General features: G+C 32.7%; 3 protein-coding genes across 3 annotated transcripts in view; 1 reads left to right on the plus strand and 2 right to left on the minus strand.

Moving 5' to 3' along the window:
• Window positions 1–5,266: 5,266 nt before the first annotated feature.
• HELRODRAFT_175432 (hypothetical protein) lies at window positions 5,267–8,538 on the minus strand (the record flags this gene model as incomplete). The annotated part of the gene is made up of 7 exons (XM_009022857.1): window positions 5,267–5,361; window positions 6,414–6,466; window positions 6,566–7,350; window positions 7,432–7,569; window positions 7,839–8,011; window positions 8,286–8,321; window positions 8,487–8,538. The coding sequence occupies 7 exons, from the start codon at window positions 8,536–8,538 to the stop codon at window positions 5,267–5,269; spliced, it is 1,332 nt and encodes a 443-aa protein (XP_009021105.1).
• Window positions 8,539–8,885: 347 nt separating this feature from the next.
• On the plus strand, window positions 8,886–13,735 carry HELRODRAFT_192487 (hypothetical protein; the record flags this gene model as incomplete). The annotated part of the gene is made up of 13 exons (XM_009022858.1): window positions 8,886–9,220; window positions 9,504–9,586; window positions 9,844–9,995; window positions 10,244–10,436; window positions 10,785–10,897; window positions 11,135–11,233; window positions 11,359–11,437; window positions 11,658–11,745; window positions 12,069–12,144; window positions 12,472–12,564; window positions 12,654–12,803; window positions 12,950–13,034; window positions 13,650–13,735. 13 exons carry the CDS (start codon window positions 8,886–8,888, stop codon window positions 13,733–13,735), a joined length of 1,632 nt encoding a protein of 543 aa, XP_009021106.1.
• Window positions 13,736–15,128: 1,393 nt separating this feature from the next.
• HELRODRAFT_82569 (hypothetical protein) overlaps window positions 15,129–21,379 on the minus strand; it is a gene marked incomplete at both ends in the record, with an annotated part of 7,643 nt that continues 1,392 nt past the window's right edge. The window contains 19 exons of the mRNA XM_009022859.1: window positions 15,129–15,302; window positions 15,599–15,763; window positions 16,126–16,271; window positions 16,818–16,892; window positions 17,046–17,211; window positions 17,369–17,626; window positions 17,654–17,776; window positions 18,043–18,130; window positions 18,321–18,376; window positions 18,587–18,669; window positions 18,764–18,803; window positions 19,049–19,187; window positions 19,450–19,538; window positions 19,723–19,854; window positions 19,999–20,082; window positions 20,356–20,414; window positions 20,672–20,742; window positions 20,964–21,025; window positions 21,135–21,324. Of these exons, the coding sequence (XP_009021107.1) occupies window positions 15,129–15,302; window positions 15,599–15,763; window positions 16,126–16,271; window positions 16,818–16,892; window positions 17,046–17,211; window positions 17,369–17,626; window positions 17,654–17,776; window positions 18,043–18,130; window positions 18,321–18,376; window positions 18,587–18,669; window positions 18,764–18,803; window positions 19,049–19,187; window positions 19,450–19,538; window positions 19,723–19,854; window positions 19,999–20,082; window positions 20,356–20,414; window positions 20,672–20,742; window positions 20,964–21,025; window positions 21,135–21,324 (2,200 nt within the window). The remainder of the gene's footprint in view (window positions 15,303–15,598; window positions 15,764–16,125; window positions 16,272–16,817; window positions 16,893–17,045; window positions 17,212–17,368; window positions 17,627–17,653; window positions 17,777–18,042; window positions 18,131–18,320; window positions 18,377–18,586; window positions 18,670–18,763; window positions 18,804–19,048; window positions 19,188–19,449; window positions 19,539–19,722; window positions 19,855–19,998; window positions 20,083–20,355; window positions 20,415–20,671; window positions 20,743–20,963; window positions 21,026–21,134; window positions 21,325–21,379) is intronic.

Below are 21,379 nucleotides of genomic sequence, written 5' to 3' on the forward strand. Positions count from 1 at the left end.
TTCTAAGGGCATTTTGATATTTTTTTCACATTACAAGATGCCCTAAAAAACCTCTGATCCGCTTGCTGCAGAAATTAATCGCCTAACGGTGGGAGGCTCCTGATTTTTGAATCTTTGAGTCAAAAGAACCACGTTCAAATGCAACAAGATCCTGGAGTGTTATACGCAAAAGATGGTATGTGTTGGTCTGTGGTTGTTAAGGTGTATTGCGCGTGTTTGTGTGTATGTATGTTTGTGAGTGTGTGTGTGTGTGCGTGTGTGTGTGCGTGTGATATGTTTTAACCATATAATACTGTCAAATAAATAAAAAGTTAATAAAAGTAAATGAATAATTTTTAATTTTTTAATTAATTAACTAAATCAACTTCAAATGATGACAAACAAAAGCAACTGTATTAAATTACATCAGAGATCGCCAACGTGTTTACATCAATATAATAATATAATCACAATTGTTATAATGGGAATAATAATAATAATAATTATTATTATTAATTATATACATTATTATTATTATTAGATATGATAAATAATAAAATCATATTAATTTGAAATTAAATTTAAATAAACAAAAAACAAGTGCAGCTATTAACGAAATTTCGGCATGTCATTCACGGCATCTTATATATAAGGCCTATATATATATATATACATACGCACACACACACACACACACACACACACACACACACACACACACACACACACACACACATACATACATACACACACACATACATACATACACACACACATACATACATACATACATACATACATACATACATACATACATACATACATACATACATACATACATAGAAACACATACAATAATGTGAGGTACATTCATAAAGGGACTATTCACGAATCGGGTACTCATTGGTTCCCATACTTTTTCGCAATATCGCCCATGTATGTATGTTTGTTTGTGTGTGTATATGTTTGTGTGTGTATGCGTTTGTGTGTGTGCGTATGTGTGTTTGTGTGTGTGTGTAATGTTATGCTAATATATGCGCGTATTCGTGCGTGTATGTGTATATGCGCGTATTCGTGTGTCGTGTGTGTGTGCGTATATGCGCGTATTCGTGTGTGTGTGTGTGTGTGTGTGTGTGTGTGTGTGTGTGTGTGTGTGTGTGTGTGTGTGTGTGTGTGTGTGTGTGTGTGTGTGTGTGTACATACATTCATCTTCAATTTTTAAACACATTAGTGTGTGGATACAAAAATTTGTATGCACGTACGTACTTGCTTATGTATGAATATTTAAGTGTGTGTGTACGTGTATGTATATGTGTACGAGTGTGTACGTGTATGTATATGTGTACGAGTGTGTATTTATATGAGGGTATATACGTATTCCCATTAGATATAGCTTGTTTGTCTGTTTGTTTGTTTATTCATTCATTTGTTGGATTAAGGCGTTCTCTTCTTCATCTTCTACTTCTTCTTATTATTACCATTATTAATTATTATTATTAATTATTATTATTAATTATTATTATATATGTTGTATAATTATTTACATGTATTTATAATTATTCACATTTATTTATTTTCACTCTTATATATTATTAATAATTTTCGATTGATTTCATTTTGATTCTATCTTTTTGGTCAATTAAAGATTATTATTATTATTACATATTATTATTATTATTAATTATTATTATTATTATTTTACGTGCTAGCTATCATCCTAGCTTGACGTTTTTCCAAGTTAAGCAAAAATTAATAATGGGCCAATTTGGTTGTTGAAGTTGCATGCAATTAGCACGGTCGGAAATACCAAAGCTTATTATTGTTGTTGTTTGTTGTTGTTGTTGTTGTTGTTGCTGTTGTTGTTGTAACATTACAATGACTTTTAAACTTTACCAATGTGTTTTACATTTTTCTGTGAGAAATGTGAACAATGTAGTAGTAGCAGTAGTAGAAGTAGCAACAGCAGTCGTAGTAGCAGCAGCAGTCGTAGTAGTAGTAGTAGTAGTAGTAGTAGTAGTAGTAGTAGTAGTAGTTGTTATGACAACTTTGCATAATCGCGCTCTTCATACTTCATTTATATCATCCTAAATAGAAACATTGTTATAATGTTTATCATCTTCATGTTAACAATCATCATCATTATTATCATTTTTTTCTTCATCATCATCATAATCTTCTTCTTTTTCTTCAAGATCATCATTGTTTTATTATCTCTTATCGCTCCTTGTTACTAGCCACTCCGTTATTCGAGTTATTACCGGTGCAAATTCTTAACATCTATCTGAAGACAATGACATTTCTTGAATTGCGCGCGTAAAATTCACACACACACACACGCACGCACACACACATGCACGCACACTGTATACAAACATACAAACATACATACATACATACATCCATACATACATACATACATACATACATACATACATACATACATACATACATACATACATACATACATACATACATACATACATACATACATACATACATACATACATACATACATACATACATACATACATACATACATACATACATACATACATACATACATACATACATACATACATACATACATACATACATACATACATACATACATACATACATACATACATACATACATACATACATACATACATACATACATACATACATACATACATACATACATACATACATACATACATACATACATACATACATACATACATACATACATACATACATACATACATACATACATACATACATACATACATACATACATACATACATACATACATACATACATACATACATACATACATACATACATACATACATACATACATACATACATACATACATACATACATACATACATACATAATACATACAAAAATCTCTTTGTACATTCATCTTTCGTGTGCTCTTCAATTGATTGTCTTAGTAGTAGTAGTAGTAGTAGTAATAATAATAGTAGTAGTAGTAGTAGTAGTAATAGTAATAGTAGTAGAAGTAGTAATAGTAGTAGTAGTAGTAGCAGCAGCAGCAGCAACAATATTAGTAGTTTTTTTATTTAACCAACCTATCGATTTTTGTTGAATAAGTAAAATTTATGTATATATATATATATATATATATATATATATATATAGTTACAAATGATAAAAATTAAAAATAATAATTATTATAATAATAATTATAATAATAATAATTATTATTATTTTCAATTAATATTCGTCGCCATGTTTGACAATCAAATTTTAAATGTCAAGACTTCTTCTTTTTTAAAAAAAAAGCCTATGAAAATTTAGATGAATAGTATTTTTAAAATTATGACAAATTATGGTTATAATAATAATAATAATAATAATATAGATGATGGTAATAATGATTATAATTGCAAGATGAAGAAGAAAAAGACGAATAATGACGATTCAATCATTCCTTCGTTCATCCATTCATTCATTCAATCATTCATTCATTCATTCATTCATTCATTCATTCATTCATTCATTCATCATTGATTGGTTCATTTCTCCACCCATTCCTTCGTTCGTTCGTTACTGGACACACTCATTTACAAATAAAATTACAAACCATTGCAATAATTACCATTAACAAAAGTACTAACTCTAACTACCCACTTAACCCTCTTCTAATTGTAATCTGCCTTGGCTACGCTAGCATTCGAAGCCGGTACCATGCGCAACAGCTGCGGTTTCAAGACGGCGTCAACGTCTTGGGTGATTCATTTGTCTAGTGCAAATTTCTGTTCACTGTAGTTTAAAAATGCTTGGAGTTCTAATTTTTAATAAAAGAATGAAGATATAATTTTTAAACTGAATGAATTATCATTTATATATATATATATATATATATATATATATATATATATATATATATATCTGAATATTTACACGTGTGTTTAATTATATTATACATAATTATATGTATATTTATGTCGTAATGGTATATATAAAGGCAGGCATACATATTCATATAGCATTAGTGGCACGTGTTAGCATTTCAATTCTTGCGTGGCTGATGAAAACAACAACAACAACAATAATAATAACATTAATAATGATAACATTAATAATAATAATAATAATAATAATGTCCTATAATAATAATATTAATAATAATAGTAATAATAGTAATAATAACAACGATAATTTCGATCGGTGATTTTTACCTTTAAATTGGTAGGACTTGTGTATATATATATATATATAGATAAAAATAATAATAATAATAATGATTAAAAATAAAGAATTCATTGACAATAATAATAAATAATAGTAATAATAATGTTATTATTATTATCAAATAATAATAATAATTGCCTAATACGGCTTATTCGTTTGTTGGACATGTCCAGAAAACCATCCAATAGAGAAGCACGGCTATTTATTATTATCATTGTTGTTATATTATATTATTATTATTGTTGTTGTTATATTATATTATTATTATTATTGTTGTTATTATTATTGTTGTTGTTGCATCCTATCGCCTATTCACTCGCACGGGCAAGATCACTTCCATGTTATCAAAACAGTGAATGTTCATTCAAGTTGATGATGATGATGATGACGACGACGGAGATGATGATGATGATGCAGAAGAAGATGATGATGATGATGGTGGTGGTTGTGATGATTAGGATGATTTGAAAATAAGTCAAATTCAACTGTTGTTAAGTATATAGACATTTTTTATTTTTTGACTAAAGATCTCACTCTCTTTCTTTCTCTCTCCCTCTCTCTCTATATATATATATTCAAATAAATGCATATTTAATCTCAAATGTAAATGTAACAATGCTAATAACAGCATAAAAGCAATAATAATAATAATAATAAAAGCGGAAGTATTAGTAATTTTTAAAACCAAAACAAATTGTAATTAATAATACTAAGTGTAATGTTAATTAATACTATTCTGTTTAATACTTACAGAGTGTAGGTGCATGTAAGCATGTGAAAGCAGTTTACCTAAGTAACTATACCAATGAGATCATTTATTTATTTGTTCATTCATTCATTCGTTCATTCATTCGTTCATTCACTTACTCGTTATTCATTCATTCATTTTTTCATTCACTCAATGCCTTTTTGTTCTTTCATTCGTTCATTTTATTCTTTGATTTTTTCGTATTTGAATTTGTTTGCTCGTTCGACGGTTCATTCGTTCATTCGTTCATTCATCCATTCATTCATTCATTCATTCATTCATTCATTCATTCATTCATTCATTCATTCATTCATTCATTCGTTCATTCATTCATTCATTCAGAGTTGAATGAATCCTCACTCTTCTTCTTAGGATTGAATGCCACATTCTTTTTCTTCGATGTTGATGACTTTTTCTTTTCCAACGTTCCTTCAATGAGTGAATGAATGAATGACTGACTGAATAAATGAATTAATGGATGAACAGGCAAATGAATGAATGACTGGATGAAGTAATGGATGAGCAGGTGAATGATCGACTGAATGGCTAAATAAATAAAGTAAATTGCGACAAGCTTGTGTTACATAAAACCGTACATGGCTGACTTTATAATTAACAATTAATATTTCCTCATAAGAACGAACGAACGAGCGATTGAATGAACAAGCGAATGAATGAATGAATGAATGAATGAATGATTGAGTGAACGAAAGAATGGATAGCTGAATGAAAGAATGCAGAAAGAACAAAGGAACGAACAAATAAAAGAATGAATTGGCTTGAAAGTATTTAGTATCTCCATGCGATTTTTATCTGAAATACTTTCTCAGCATCGTTAAAAGCTTCAAATGAACGAGGGAATGTAGAAACGAACGAACGAAAAAACAAACAAATGAATGAATAAAAGTACAAACAAATGAATGAACGATAGAGCGAACAAATAGATGAACGAACGAACGAATAGATGAACGAACGAACAAATAGAAGAGCGAACGAACGAACGAAAGAAAGAGCAAACAAACGAATAAAAGAATAAAATTGGCGGGAAAAAGACCTTTCGCCGACTTTATCAGCAACTTTTCATCCTCCGAGATCAGACTGCTTGCTGTGCTGTGGCGTGCGGCTGCTGAGTTCTTATTCGTCATTGTGGCATCCTTCAGTTTCTGTCTATCCTGCTCGCTGAGTTCCGGCATGTCGTCTGATTGGTCGATTGGTTGATTGATTGATTAATTGGTTGATTGATTGATTGATTGGTTGATTGGTTGGTTGCTTGTTTGAATGAGTGGTTGGTGTTTTTGTTTGTCCGCTAGGTATGGCTGTTGTGTTTCATTGATTGATTGATTTGTTGATTGATTGGTTGGTTGACAGGTTGATTGGTCATCATCATGATCACCACCATCATCATCATCATGATCATCATCATGATCATCATCATCCTCATCACGATCATCATCATCACTATCATCATCATCATAACTCACCATCGTCATCATCTGATGGAGCATTGGCTTTCTGCTGTTTCCTCACCCAAATGCTGGTAATGATATAAATAAATAACAATCATCATCATCGTCATCATCACCACCATCATCATCATCATCATCACCACCATCGTCATCATCACCGCCGTGACCTATCTTTAGCTCCTTTCAAATTATTATTCACGTAAGTTGATGGATAGTAGGAGGACATTTTGCTCTGCTTCATCTCTTTATCCTTATCTTTATCCTTTTCCTTGTAATCGCTTTTCCGCTGCCAGTTAATGTTTGGGGGTTTTGAGGATGGCGTTTGATGCTGCTGTTGCTGCGTTTTTTTGTTTTTCTTTTTTTTATCGTCGTCGTCGTCATCGTCCACGTTGTTGTTGTTGTTGCTGTTATTTTTATTTTTTTTATTGTTTTTATTATTATTATTATTGTTGTTGCTGTTGTTGTTGTTGTTGCAATCCAATTTCGTAGTGCTCAATTCATCCCCTCCACCGTCCTTCAGACGAACTTTCCCGACACCTTCAAATTTCCTGACAACAATTTCATCATCATCATCAGCAGCACCGAAGTTGCAGTTACTATTATCATCACCACCACCTGCCCCATCATTATCATGATCACCATCGTCGTCTTCGTCATCATCATCAGCAGCAGCACCCCCGCCAAGTCTGCCAGGGTTGGATTTAGCAAAAATCTTTCCACTTAGAAAATCATTCCTCAAACTTTCAAAGTCGAAAACTTTTGTCGGGTACTTCGGTTTTATTTTATCCAGCCCGGAGTTTTTCAACTTCTCGCAGGAGATGGCGTTTTTTAGGGATGTGACTGAGAATTTCTCGCCAGCGAACTGGCCATCTCCTAATCCTTCGAAATCGCCAACGTCGTCGTCGTCGGCGCTTTCACCGAGTTTACCATTACGCTGTCTTCTTAGTAAGGCCTAGTGAAAAATAGAGAAATAATAATAACGACAGCAACAACAAAGTTAATAATAACAAATAATAATAATAATAATTCTCACCCTCAACTGAATAATATTCGTAAAAGCCAGCTGCCTCCAACTGAACTTGCTAGCAAGTTGCGTAAGGTCGTCATCAATGGTTTTGCACTTATGGTGCTTCTGGAAAACTCTCTGCCATAATTTTTCGTCCTGGCAAAACTGTTTGACGATGATGATGAAGATGATGACGACGATGATGACGTAATGATGTGATTGTGATGATGATGATCGCGTCGAGGTGATGATGAAGATGATAACATAAAGAATTCGATGTACCAATCAATTAGCCATCAGACCAATATATTGTGACTCAACCAATCTGTCATGTGTCAGGACAACCAGCCACTCAATCAATCACTCTATCAATCATTCAATCACCCAACCAATCAACAAAACAACCGGCCAACCAGCTAGCCAACTCTACTTACGTTAAAAAACTGCTTGTTAACTTGAGCCAGTCTGTCGAAATCGTCCAAATTTAAGTAGAGAATAATTTTTAAAATTATTTTTTCGGGCAATCTCGGCAAAAAATCAATATGGCCGCTCGTCAAGTTTATGACGTAACATAGCACTTCCGGGCCAAAAACTCTTTTTATATCGTCTGGTAGGTTGAGAAGAAAAAATATTTAAATTTGTAAGGTGAAACTAACCTTGGATGAAATGGATATAGTAGTTAAATGTGTCGGTTGATGCTTTGAAATTTCTCACTCTCTCTTTCAAGCTCTCTCTTTCTTTCTCCCTCTCTCTAGATCTTTCTCATTTCTAATATATAGATTAAATGAAAAAAAATTCCTCAGCAGAAGTTTACTTTTGACGAAATGCTTATCTTTAAATTTTTCATGAGCCACTCTTGCTTCAGTTGGTTGAGATTTCACCTTCCTTGATGTTATCTTCCAAGTTCGAAAAATCACCTACAAAATTATTATCAAATGATTTATTCAAGAATAATGGGCAATAATGTTTTTAATTACGATTAAATGGTAATTTGAATGGAAAAAATAAAAAATAAGATAGAAATTTGCGCTTGCTTGCCTCTGTTCTGTTAACCACTATTTGATGATAATCCTGAAACGGACTTGGAGCTCGGGCGTAGCTTGAGTAAAAAATACCGTCTTTTATTAGATCCATGTTCTCAATTTTTAATCAATTTTCAGCCATTTTTCATTCAATTAATAATTAATAAATAACTAGACACCAAACCAAGTTTTGAAAAACTGTTTATGTTACCATAGTTACAGATGGTGTGCTGAAAAATTAATTTAAGTCCAGTTATTGACTATTTCTGGGCAAGATAGAAAAGCTTCACTAGAGTGAAAATGCTAGTTATTATTATATATATTAATAAATAATGTTTAATTGTTATAAAAAATAGTTTCAATCGTTTCATGTGTAGATATATTTTTAGCACGTTTATTATTATAATTTGAAAGACAAATTTTAAAACGCGCTCACTCTATAATAAACAACAAACTAAAATGGCGGACAGTAAAGAAGATGAGAATGACTCTAATTATCATTTTTACCGTAACTACAACTCAAAAATTACTAACGAATTCAAGCAAAATTCTAATTTGCCTCCGGGGGCTCGTGTCGTAATAATTGAAAAATCCGAAACCGGATTCGGCTTTAACGTCCGTGGTCAGGTAAATGAAGGGGGCCAGTTGAGAAGTATCAACGGGGAGTTGTATGCCCCCATGCAGCATGTTAGTGCCGTACTTAGGAACGGATCGGCTGACAGAGCTGGAGTCCTAAAGGGTGATCGTATACTTGAAGTGTGGGTATTATTTTTTTCTTTGCTTTATTTTAGCAGGTCACAGAATTTTCAAAAAAAAAATTTGTTTGTATAAAATGTTTATAAATTACTTTTTCTTATAAAGCAAAATTTGCTGATTAAAAAAATAATGCCAAATTTATTATTGTAGCATTTATAATTTAGTAATAAATTTTAAAAGTTTTCAAATAAGTTTTTCTAATAATTTATTTTATTTTATATTTATTGATATTTTAATTTAATTTGTGCCCAGTATTGTTACAATAGTATGCTAAAATAAACCAGGGAAGTAATCAAATTTTATTTTTTTTAAATTGCTTAGGAATGGGGTCAATGTTGAAGGGGCCACACACAAGCAGGTCGTCGATTTAATTAGATCAGGCGATGATCGTTTGGAATTGACAGGTTTCATTGTTATTATATTGTATTATTTATGTATTTACTTATATGCTTCTTTTTATATTATTGATAGTTTAAAAAATGTTTTTCAAATACCACATGTGCATTTCATTTGTTAAAATAATATTTTATTGTAGAATGTCATTATAATAAATTAAAATAACTTAAACACAAATTTTTTATCTAATTCAACTAAAAATAGAATTAACTATTTTAACTTTACAAAATTATTTAAAAAAAACCTTGCAATTTTCTAAATTTAGTGATATCAGTTCCCCACCGAACGGCAGAGGACAGTCTAGATGGCAGCGATGACTCATCATGCCCCTCGACGATAGATTACTCTGAAAAAAGATCCCTCCCCATCACTATTCCTGATTATCAAACCGTTGAAAGTGGAGGGCAAAAATATACAGTTGGTTTTCCATACTTTTTTAAATTAATTGTAAAAACTAACACCATAATTTTTACTCATTGTTTATATTTTTTTTTATATTTTGTATTATATATATTATGTTTTGTATCATTTTTTATGTATTTATATATTATTTATTTCATTAATTTTTCCTATCTGCTTAAGTTAATTCAAACAAAATATCCTTATTAGGTTGCCTAATTTTTGTGGTCTATATTTATTCACATTCCTAACTCCTAATTTAACAGATGTTCAACATCCACATGGCTGGCCGACACCTCTGCTCTCGTCGCTACAGCGAGTTTTACAAGCTTCACACACTGTTGAAGCAAGAATTTCACGATTTCAACTTTCCAAAACTACCTGGAAAGAAATTTTTTCAACTTAGTGAGCACCAATTAGATACAAGAAGGCGTGGCTTAGAACAGTATTTAGAGAAAGGTAAGTGGGGTTTATTATTTTGTTTCCTGTGATCTGATTGGTTGATCAGTTTGATGGTTATATTTGATTGGCTGGACTGGTGGCAAATTCAATTTGATCTGTTGCATATCATTGTGTAAGATCAATTCTGATGATTTGATTGGCCGTCTGGATGAGGTGAGAATTTGATTGGCCTGCCAAATGGTTAGTTTTATTTTATTGGCTGATAAAAAGAGTGGGTGGGGGTAATTTTGAATCTGTTGGTTTGATTGGTCGGACAATTCAATAATTTTTTGATCATAATAACAATAATAAATTTAATAATAAAAATTATTTCAAATAATTATTATTATATTTTCACTAAAACAGTGTGTACAGTAGTGGTAATAGCAGAATCTGACATCATGAGAGACTTCTTATCATCGTCATCATCGTCATCGTCGCTCCCAACATCATCATCAACATCATCATCGTTATCATTTGTTTGTATTTCTTGGTCACTGTCATTATTGTTATTGCTGTTGTTCTATTGGTGACTAAATGTATTCATACTTTTAATATGGTCATCATCATTACCACCATTATCATCACCATCATTTTCATCATCTTCATCATCATTACCATCATCATCGCCATCATCATCGCCATCTTCATCATCACCACCACCATCATCACCACCACCATCATCACCTCCATCATCATTATCACCATCAACATAGATAGTACAAAACAAGGTGGAGTTAAAAATAAGCTTACCCAATCACAGCATCTCAACTCTCAACATACAAAGACATTTAAACGCGGCCGAAGTTTATCAAGTTTGTCGATTGGTTGACTGTTGGTTTGATTGGTTGATTTGATTGGGTGGTTAAATAATTAATTCACTTGTTCAATCATACATTCAATCATTTATTCAATCATTCATTCATTCATTCATATTCAGTTATTGGCCGACAAGCTTGGCTGGAGTAGTGAGGTGTCTGCCTGTTTCTTCCTTTTCGAAATTGAAGAAAATAATTTTGGTTGGTTTGAATGGTCGATTGGTTGATTGATTGGCCGATTTTGGGTTGGTTTGTTGATTGATTGGCCGATTGTGGGTCGATTGGTTGATTGATTGGCCGATTGTGAGTCGATTGGTTGATTGATTGGCCGATTGTGGGTTGGTTTGTTGATTGATTGATTAGTTAATTAATTGGTTGATTGATTGATGGATTGATTGATTGATTGATTGATTGATTGAAGAACGAAAGTTGGATGACAACGAGAAACCTCATGCTTTATACATTGGCAATTACAATACATCATCTGTAACGTGTATCAGTCTTAACAGGTTGGTTTAAGGGACCATTGATTGAATGAAGGAATGAGAGAATGAATGAATGGATGAATGAATGAATGGATAAATGAATAAATGAACGATTGACTGATTAAGAATGGATGAATGAATGAAGGGTTGACTGATTAATTTATTACCTGATGGGAAAATTAACTATTTATTCAAATGTGTGCATCGAGAAATAATTGAGTGAATGAATAAGCGATTGAAAGATTGATTTATTCTATTATTCACTCAATCAATTGTCATTTAGCCGTTTATTTATTCATCCATTCTTTTATTCTTTTATTCATTCATTCATTCATTCGTTCATTCAGGTGTGTATATTCAATAGGAAGAGAGAGAAATATTTTGTTCAAAGACCCGACAGCTGTAGATATCTTGTATCATCTAGTACGTTAACACTCATTCATTCATTCATTCATTCATTCATTCATTCATTCATTCATTCATTCATTCATTCATTCATTCATCCATCCATTCATTCATCCATTCATTCATCCATTCATTCATTCTACTGTTTGTACTGTCATTCATTCTTGCTATTTATACATTTATTTATTTCCAATTATCTAATTTATCATTGAATTAATTGAATAATATATGTAATAATGATATTTATTCACTTCACAAACTCCAACCCATCAACCAATCACAATTAACTTCACCTACCGACCAATCAGAATAATTCACTCTAACTAACCGACCAATCACAATCAGGCAGTAGCACAATTGGATAACGAAGAGATCTCAGTTAGCACGACTCAGACTTCTGAACTGAAAGCACTAAAAGATTCAAATAATACAATTAAGGTATTTTTTTTCAATCATCCATCCTTCCATCCATCCATTCATTCATCCATTCATTCATTCATTCATTCATTCATTTAAATCTCTTGCAGTTCATAGAGTATTGTCAGGGCTTGCCTAATTATGCGTGCAAAATCTTTCCCCACTGCAAGTGCGACGCCCGCAAAGACGGTCACGTGATAACGTGCGTGGGGCTTAAGGGCATCAGTCTGCAGGCCTGCACCGCCAACGGCCAATCAGAGGTGAGCTTTTTTTTATTAGTTGAAGTTCGGTTGGTTCAGATTATTTTGATTGAGTGAAGTTTATGTAATTATGATTTTTCCTATTTCATCTCCACAAGTGATGGTAATATATGCAAATTTATGCGAATTAACTCTGCTACTGGCAGGGACAGGTGGTGGAATTTGATTGGTCAGATATAAATAGCTTGGAAGCCGACCAATCGGCTCTCATCTTCACCTACAAGAAACCAGGTCGAAAATGTCGGACTGTTAAGATTTACTCACAATACGTTAGTGATGATGGTGTTGGTGATAATAATAATAATAATAATAACAATAATAATAATAATATAATAAATATAACAATTATATTTCTCTTTCTCAGAATTCATCAATGCTTGACTGCTGTAACCAAATGAAGAGTGATTCAGACTTAACAGCTAGTGACGGCAATAATAATTATAATAATAATATAATTAATAATAATAATAATAATGTTATTAGTATTAGTAGCAGCGGTAGTAGTAGTATCATGACGTAGTAAGATGCTCCACTCCTGCTGTTCTGATTGGTTGCTATATTTAGCCCTCGTTTTTGATTAGATGTCCTTTATTCTATTAATAGTTATTTGCTTGAAAATGATTGGCCGACGACGATGCTGATGATGCTGCGCAATGACGTATTTAGAATTCTCCTCTGTCAGTTTTCTGTTATCATTTTAAACATTTTTGAAAAAAAAATGTATTTATTTGTCTACTTTCAAATTATTTTTATATATTTAATGAATTTTTTCCTCAAATTTGTTGATATAATTTGTTAATATTGTATTATTATTTAAATTACACACACACACATTTGTTTATAAAGAGTTAGAGAGATCTGAATCACAAACTCTTTATCATGGTACCAAAAGAATCACTATTGATTTATTTTTGGTCAGCTCATTAACATAATATATTATCCTCATCATCATTAACATAAATCCTCGCCCTCATTATCAATATTCGAATTTCATCTAGCTTGCTCATTAACATAAATTATGATAAAATGTTCTCATCATTCGTAACGTTCTTACGTTAAATTTTTTGGAGGTTTTTTTTCTTCCATTACAATATAGTCAGACTTTTAGGATCTTATTTTCATTTGTTACATTCATTATTCGTTCGTTTGTCTGCATTAATATTATTTACTCTTATTATTATTTCATCTCCCACACACACACACACACGCACAAAGACAGACACACACACACACAATATATATATATATATATGATCTGTTTGTTTTGTTTTGTTGACTTCGTTTATGCAATTTTCCCCGAAATTACTTAATTTATAAATAGTGAGAAACTGTTGGTGACCAACTATAATTATTATTAATATAATTATAATTGTTGGTGACCAACTATAATTATTATTAATATAATTATAATTGTTGGTGATCAACTATAATTATTATTAATATAATTACAATTGTTGGTGATCAACTATAATTATTATTAATATAATTACAATTGTTGGTGATCAACTATAATAATTAATATAATTATAATTGTTGGTGATCAACTATAATTATTATTAATATAATTATTGTAATTATCTTTATAGTTGTTGTTATAATTTTACTATTTAATTATTTATTATTATTTATTACTATTTTTATTTTATTTTATTTTTACTATTTACAATTGTAATTAGCGTTTTTTTCATTCATTCGTTCATTTTTTACTCAAACATGCTTATACACAAACACGCCTATCCGTGTGCATGTGTATATATATATATATATATATATATATATATATATATACATACATACTTTTTATATATATTTCATATATATTACATACAATCTACTATATATATGCATTTGCATGTATACCATATGAACATTATATATAGTAGTAATAATAATAATTATTGTTGTTATTATTATTATTGTTGTTATTTTTATTATAACATACATAGTGATGGTTGTTACTATTTAGAAGTTTTTATGTATATTGTATGTATGTATGTATGCATGTATGTATGTATGCCTATAGGTATACTACAAAAAGTTGTAGATTATTGAACCCAATTAAGTTAAATAAAGTACCATTACACGAACGCACACACACGTACACACACACATACATTTACACAATAACTTTCTTCTTACCATCAATCTACGATCCGACAATAAAAATTTTATTTTTCGATAGAAAAATATAAAAAAAAATAGAAGCTATATTACGTAGTTAACTTAATTAGTTCGAATAATTTCGTCAATCAATCATTCATTCATTCACTCACTCATTATTTCATTTATTAATTAATTCATTCATTCATTATTTTATTTAATCAGTCATTCAATCAATCCGGCCTTGTCACTCAAATCCGGAAATACGATTTTAAACACATCCCTGTAGTGGCCTACGAAATGTACCTCCAGCCCGTCAACGATGAAGTTAGGTAGGTCGGAAAAATCTTTTTGATTCTCGGCCGGAAGTAAGATGCAATCAACACCGGCTCTTTTTGCCTGTAAGAGTGAGTGAGTGTGCTTGTATGTGTGTGTGTTTGTATGTGTTTGTGTGTGTGTGTGTGTTTATATGTGTGTGTTGTGTGTTTAAGTATTAAAAGATTAATGAATTCTATCTTATTCTTCTGCGCAAACCAAGATTTATCTACGGAAAATTTAAAAATAGTATTCAAATGAAACATACTAAAACGCGCGCGCACACACACACGCACGCACGCACACTAAAACACATTCACACACACATCAACACAAAAATCCAGATACTCCACGACACTTTTGTTGAACATCATACATACGGCAATTATTTTCTCCTTTATTCCGCCAACAGGAAGAATTTTGCCTGTTAGTGAAACCTCCCCCGTCATGGCGACGTTCTGCCTAATTGGCCGATCGAGAGCCAGAGAGATCAGGGCCGTTACTAAAGTGCAGCCCGCGCTGGGCCCGTCTTTCGGAGTGGCCCCCTAATGAATGAGTAAATGAATGAACGAGTGATTGTTCAAAGATGAAACGATTTTGAATGAATGATTGTATAGATTATTTGGATTAGATCAATTAATGAATCAACCAGTTGATCATTTGTTCAATCAATCAATCATTCATTCATTTATTAAATCAATCAGTAAAGCAAACAACCAACCAATCAACAACCAGTCAAACCCTGACACTCGACACAATGCTGTCTTTCTCACAGCACCATAAATTGACAGCATCCAAGGCCTCCGAAAGAAACAATATTTTAAAAGCACTGGGCGTCTAGGAAGAGCAACAACAACAACCGGCAAAAAAGAACGACGAACCAACCACCACCAACCAATCAACTTACTTCCGGTACGTGGATATGCACGTGACCTTCGGATAATTTCCTGTTAGAGGCATCTACACTATTGATTACGGACTTAGCAACCGTGTAAGCAATCTGCCCGCTCTCCTTCATCACGTCCCCAAGATGCCCTGTTAACTGCAGACTGCCTTGCCTGCCATCACTGCTGCCTAATTTGGGGAAAATAAAAAAAAGATGAAATTATACAGAGAGATGGAGAAAGACAGAGAGTTAAAAGAGGGAAAGAAAGAGATAGATGGATGGATGGATGGATAGATAGATAGTTAGATAGATAGATAGATAGATAGATAGATAGATAGATAGATAGATAGATAGATAGATAGATAGATAGATAGATAGATAGATAGATAGATAGATAGATAGATAGATAGATAGATAGATAGATAGATAGATAGATAGATAGATAGATAGATAGATAGATAGATAGATAGATAGATAGATAGATAGATAGATAGATAGATAGATAGATAGATAGATAGATAGATAGATAGATAGATAGATAGATAGATAGAAGAAAGAGATATAAAAGAGAAAATGAAGAAAGAACACAAGAAAGACAGAACGTGATAGATAGGTAGAAATAATTTTTTATAACGATAAATCAAATTTACATCTGTGTAAAATACCCTCACCTCCGTCATCATTTCCCTCATCATCGTAATCACTATCGTCACCGTGTTTACCTCTTTTAGGCCTTCTCTGATTGGTCGGATGTTTGAATCTTGATTCTATGTATAACGTGGAGCCACCTAGTGAGTATTGGTAAAATTTATTTTTGAAAATTTTTAAAATGACTATATAATCGTCAATCAATCAATCAACCAGCCAATCAATCAATCTCTCAGCCAACCAACCAATCAGCCAGCCTTCCAACCAACTGATCAATCAATCAATCAACCAACCCATGGCCGTCCAGGCAAGCCCCATAACCACGCCCACGGGCGTGTCTTTATACAACCTATCACTGTTGAACACTGGCTTGCCGACGAACGTCTGCAAGTTGCTGTCGTCTATCTCAATTAACTCGCGCTCTCTTTGAACCAGCTGGTAGGCAGCTTTCCGGAAGATCTATGGAAGGAGTCGAGAGAGAAATTAAAGAGAGAGAGAAAGTAAGAGAAATTGAGAAAAAGAGTGAGGATGAGAGAGAGATTGCGATGAGGATAAAATGATAGAGATGATGAGACTAACAATATTAAGAAACAAGCAACAAGAAAGAATTAAAGACGAAGAAAGAGAGAGAAGGAGAGAGAGAGAGAGAAAGAGAGAAAAAGAGAGAGAGAGAGAGAGAGAGAGAGAGAGAGAGAGAGAGAGAGAGAGAGAGAGAGAGAGAGAGAGATCTAAAAAGATGGATTGATAAACGCACTAAAATATACTGGAACATCAATGAGAAGATTAAAAGAAAGAGAGAAAAGAGAATGAAAGGAAGAAAGAAAGGAAGGAAGAAAGAGAGGAAGAATGGAAAAATAAAGAAATAAAAAATAACCTCCCCACCATGGGCTAACTAAATTACCTTTGACAGATCGACATTGACATCGAGATAGTGATCGAGAAAGTTGGAATTTTGTTCGGGGTCCAGTAGCTCCAAGAGGGCGGAGGCCGGGTCACCCTGGTAGCCCCGCCCCATTTTGTCGACCTTGACAATCATAATAATAAGAAGTGTAATAATTAGTTACAATAATAACGGTGATAATAATTACGATGATGATGATAATTGGCTGATGATGTAATAATGACATAATCAGATGGACTAGATAGATGGATGTGGATGGTAAGATTGATAGATAAACGAATGATTAATGAATGAATGAAGAAACCAGAGAATGAATAAATGAATGAATGACTGAATGAAGAAACCAATGAATGAATGAACGAACGAATGAATAATAGTAATAAAATCACCTCATCTATCAGCACGAGAGGATTTTCAGTTTTCGTCTTTTTCAGGCACTGTATAATTTTGCCTGGCATGGCTCCAACATACGTTCGTCTGGTGATGGTTGCGATGATTATGATTGTGATGATGATGGAGGCGATGATGATGATGATGCTGATGTTCACGGTGATGATGATGATGACGTTTTGTTGTGTTGTTATTTTGATCATGATGAAGGTGATAGTATTGATGATGATGGTTTGAAATGATGATGATGATGATAGCTGAAATTAATAATCATAACCTATGACCCTTTATGTCGGCCACATCTGTCATACCGCCCACGCTAAATCTGTAGTACTGATGATGATGACGACGACGATGATTGTGATTATTAATATTATGATGATGATGATGTTGGTCTGGTGATGATGATGTTGGTCTGGTGATGATGAAAAAAAGAGAGAAAAATATGAGCTGGTGAGTAAAATTATCAATCACCATTATCATCATCATCATCATCATTATCACCATCGTCATCATCATCATCACAATCATCATCATCATCACCTCTCTATTGAGAGCCTTGGCGATTGATTTAGCGATGCTCGTCTTTCCAACACCAGGCGGTCCGTAGAAGCATAATATCTTACCTAATAATAATAATAATAATAATAACAACAATAATAATAATAATAATGATGAGGAAGATGAGGATAGCAAATTATAATAAATTATGCTAATTACCCTGTGTGGAGCCTTTTAATTGGCTGACGGCAATGAACTCCTGAGAGGTTTGAGCAATTGGTCGAATGAATGATTGAATGATTTAATGAATGAATGAATGAGTAAATGAACGAACGACTGAGTGACGAAAGGAATATATGAAGAAATGAATAAAAGAACAAACAATTGTGTAAAGGAACGAACGAACGAATCATGAATAAATATGAAAGCGTACAAACGACGAAGAAACGAACGAAAGAATGAAAAAATAAACGAATTAAGAGCATTATCATAATCATAACTGACCAGTATTCTTTTTTTGACGTCATCCATGCCGTAATGATCTTCTTCCAGTATGTTTCTCGCCCTCTCTATCTCTAAATTCTCCATGCTACATTTGCCCCATGGTAAGCTAGTTAGCCAGTCTAAATAATTTCTCGTAACGCTAATTGGTTGGGTGGTTGGTTGGTTTGATTGATTGGTTTGATTGGTCGGTTGGTTGGTTGGTTGAATGATTGACAGATCGGTCAACTGATAAATTGGTTGGATGTACGAGAAATGGTGTTATTGATACATAGATAATAACAGGGGGAAAATAATGAAAGTAATAATAACACTAGCAAACATTTATTTATTCATTCCTTCATTTACTTCATTCACTCATACATCCATTCAATTAATCATTCATTCCTTCACTCCTTCATTACTTAAATTCGGATGAATGCGGATCGAGGAATGATAATTTATTAAGCTCCTCATCAACCACCTCCATCACGTGGGCCGGAACTTTCAAGTCCTTTGATTGGTTGGTTGAATAATTGAGTGATTGGCTGAGTGATGTGATTGGTTGATTGACTGAGTGATGTGATTGGTTGGTTGGATGTTTGGCTGAGTTAGTGATGCGTGGAAAGTTCTTACGATAAATTATAATTAAAAAAGATATAATAACAATAATCATATTATTAAAAATTTAAATTCACTTTTAGTTTTTCCCTAAACTTATCGACGACAGCATCTTTGTCCTCCTTCTCCATCCCCAGCTCCTTCTTAATGACCTTCAGCTGCTCCATTAGCATGTACTTCCTGTGCTGCTGCTTCACTTTCTCTTCAACCTGCATGAGTGAGTGAATGAGTGCGCGAATGAATGCGTGAATGATTGGATGAATGGTTGGATGAATGATTGGATGAGTGGTTGGATGAATGGTTGAATGAGTGAATGAATGGATGAATGAACGATAGATCATCGTCATCATCACCTCCTTTCCTATCTTCTGTTGAAGCTTACTGAGTTCATATTCCTTCTTTAGCAACGCCAACGACAACATCAGCCTTTTGTGGATCTAGAAGTTGTAGCAACAACAACAACGTTAATAAAAACCACAACAACAACAATAATAACAACAATAAAAACAACAAAAATAATAATAATAATAACCATAAACAACAATACTATAGATAACAGACAATTAGCCAAGAATATGATAGACAGAAGAATCCATTCATTCATCTGTTCGTATGTTTGTTCATTCCTTAATCCATTCATGTATGCATGCATTCATTCATCATTCATTCGCTCATTCATGCATTTATACATTCATTCAATCATTCCAGACATTTTGTTCTTCTAAGACTTCTTGCAATTCATATGAATCCGCTCCAGTTATGGCGGCTCCTGAATTAATGAATGAATGAATGAATGAATGAATAAAAAGTAAATAAAAGAATGAACAAAAGAATGAATGACTATAGTAATCATTTTATCGTTTTAATTTGTCAATCTGGTTTCGGTGTACTTTCATTTTAAAAATCGTACCACATGAACATACATAATTGATTGATTGATTGATTGATTGAATGATTGATTGATTGACTGATCGATTGATCGATACTTCAACTTCCACTTCACTAATTTTAGTAAGTAACTCAGACCGAGATCGCTGAGGTAGATGGGATTGTCAACCACCCTCTGACCACCTTGCAACATTTGTGCAACAGTTTCCCTGAATGAATGAATGAGTGAATGAGAGGATGAATGAATGAATGAATGAATGAATGGGTAAGTGAATGGATGAATGAATGAATAAGTGAATGAATGAATGAGTAAGTGAATGGATGAATGAATGAGTGAATGAATGAATGGGTAAGTGAATGAATGAGTGAATGAGTGGATGAATGAGAGAGTGAATGGATGGATGAATGAATGAATGAGTGAATAGGAAACCTGTACAAAGGATTCATTGATATTATATCTCTTATTGTCTTTACTACCTCTGCTGTTAAAGCCTGATGGATGGAAGAAAAAATGAATGAATGAAAGAACGAACAGATGAACAAATGAATAAATAAATGATTAAATAAATGAACGAATGAATGAAAAAAGAAATGACAAAACCTTCATTTCTTCATTAATCTTAAAGGATTCATGCGTCACATTCTCAATTCCGACTATCAAAACTTTATCAATGGCTAGCGGAGACGGTGTTGATAACGATGCTTCGAAACCCCCAAACGAAGATGACGATGACGATGATGATGATGGTGATGATACCCCGGAGTCAGTTTCGGTTTCGTTTTCAACGGAACTTTGCAATTTTTGCGACTTTCGCTTTCGCGTTTTTCGAATGGTCGGAAAGTGGG

The sequence above is a fragment of the Helobdella robusta genome, assembly GCF_000326865.2.
Source record: "Helobdella robusta unplaced genomic scaffold HELROscaffold_33, whole genome shotgun sequence".
Classification (NCBI taxonomy): Eukaryota; Metazoa; Annelida; class Clitellata; order Rhynchobdellida; family Glossiphoniidae; genus Helobdella; species Helobdella robusta.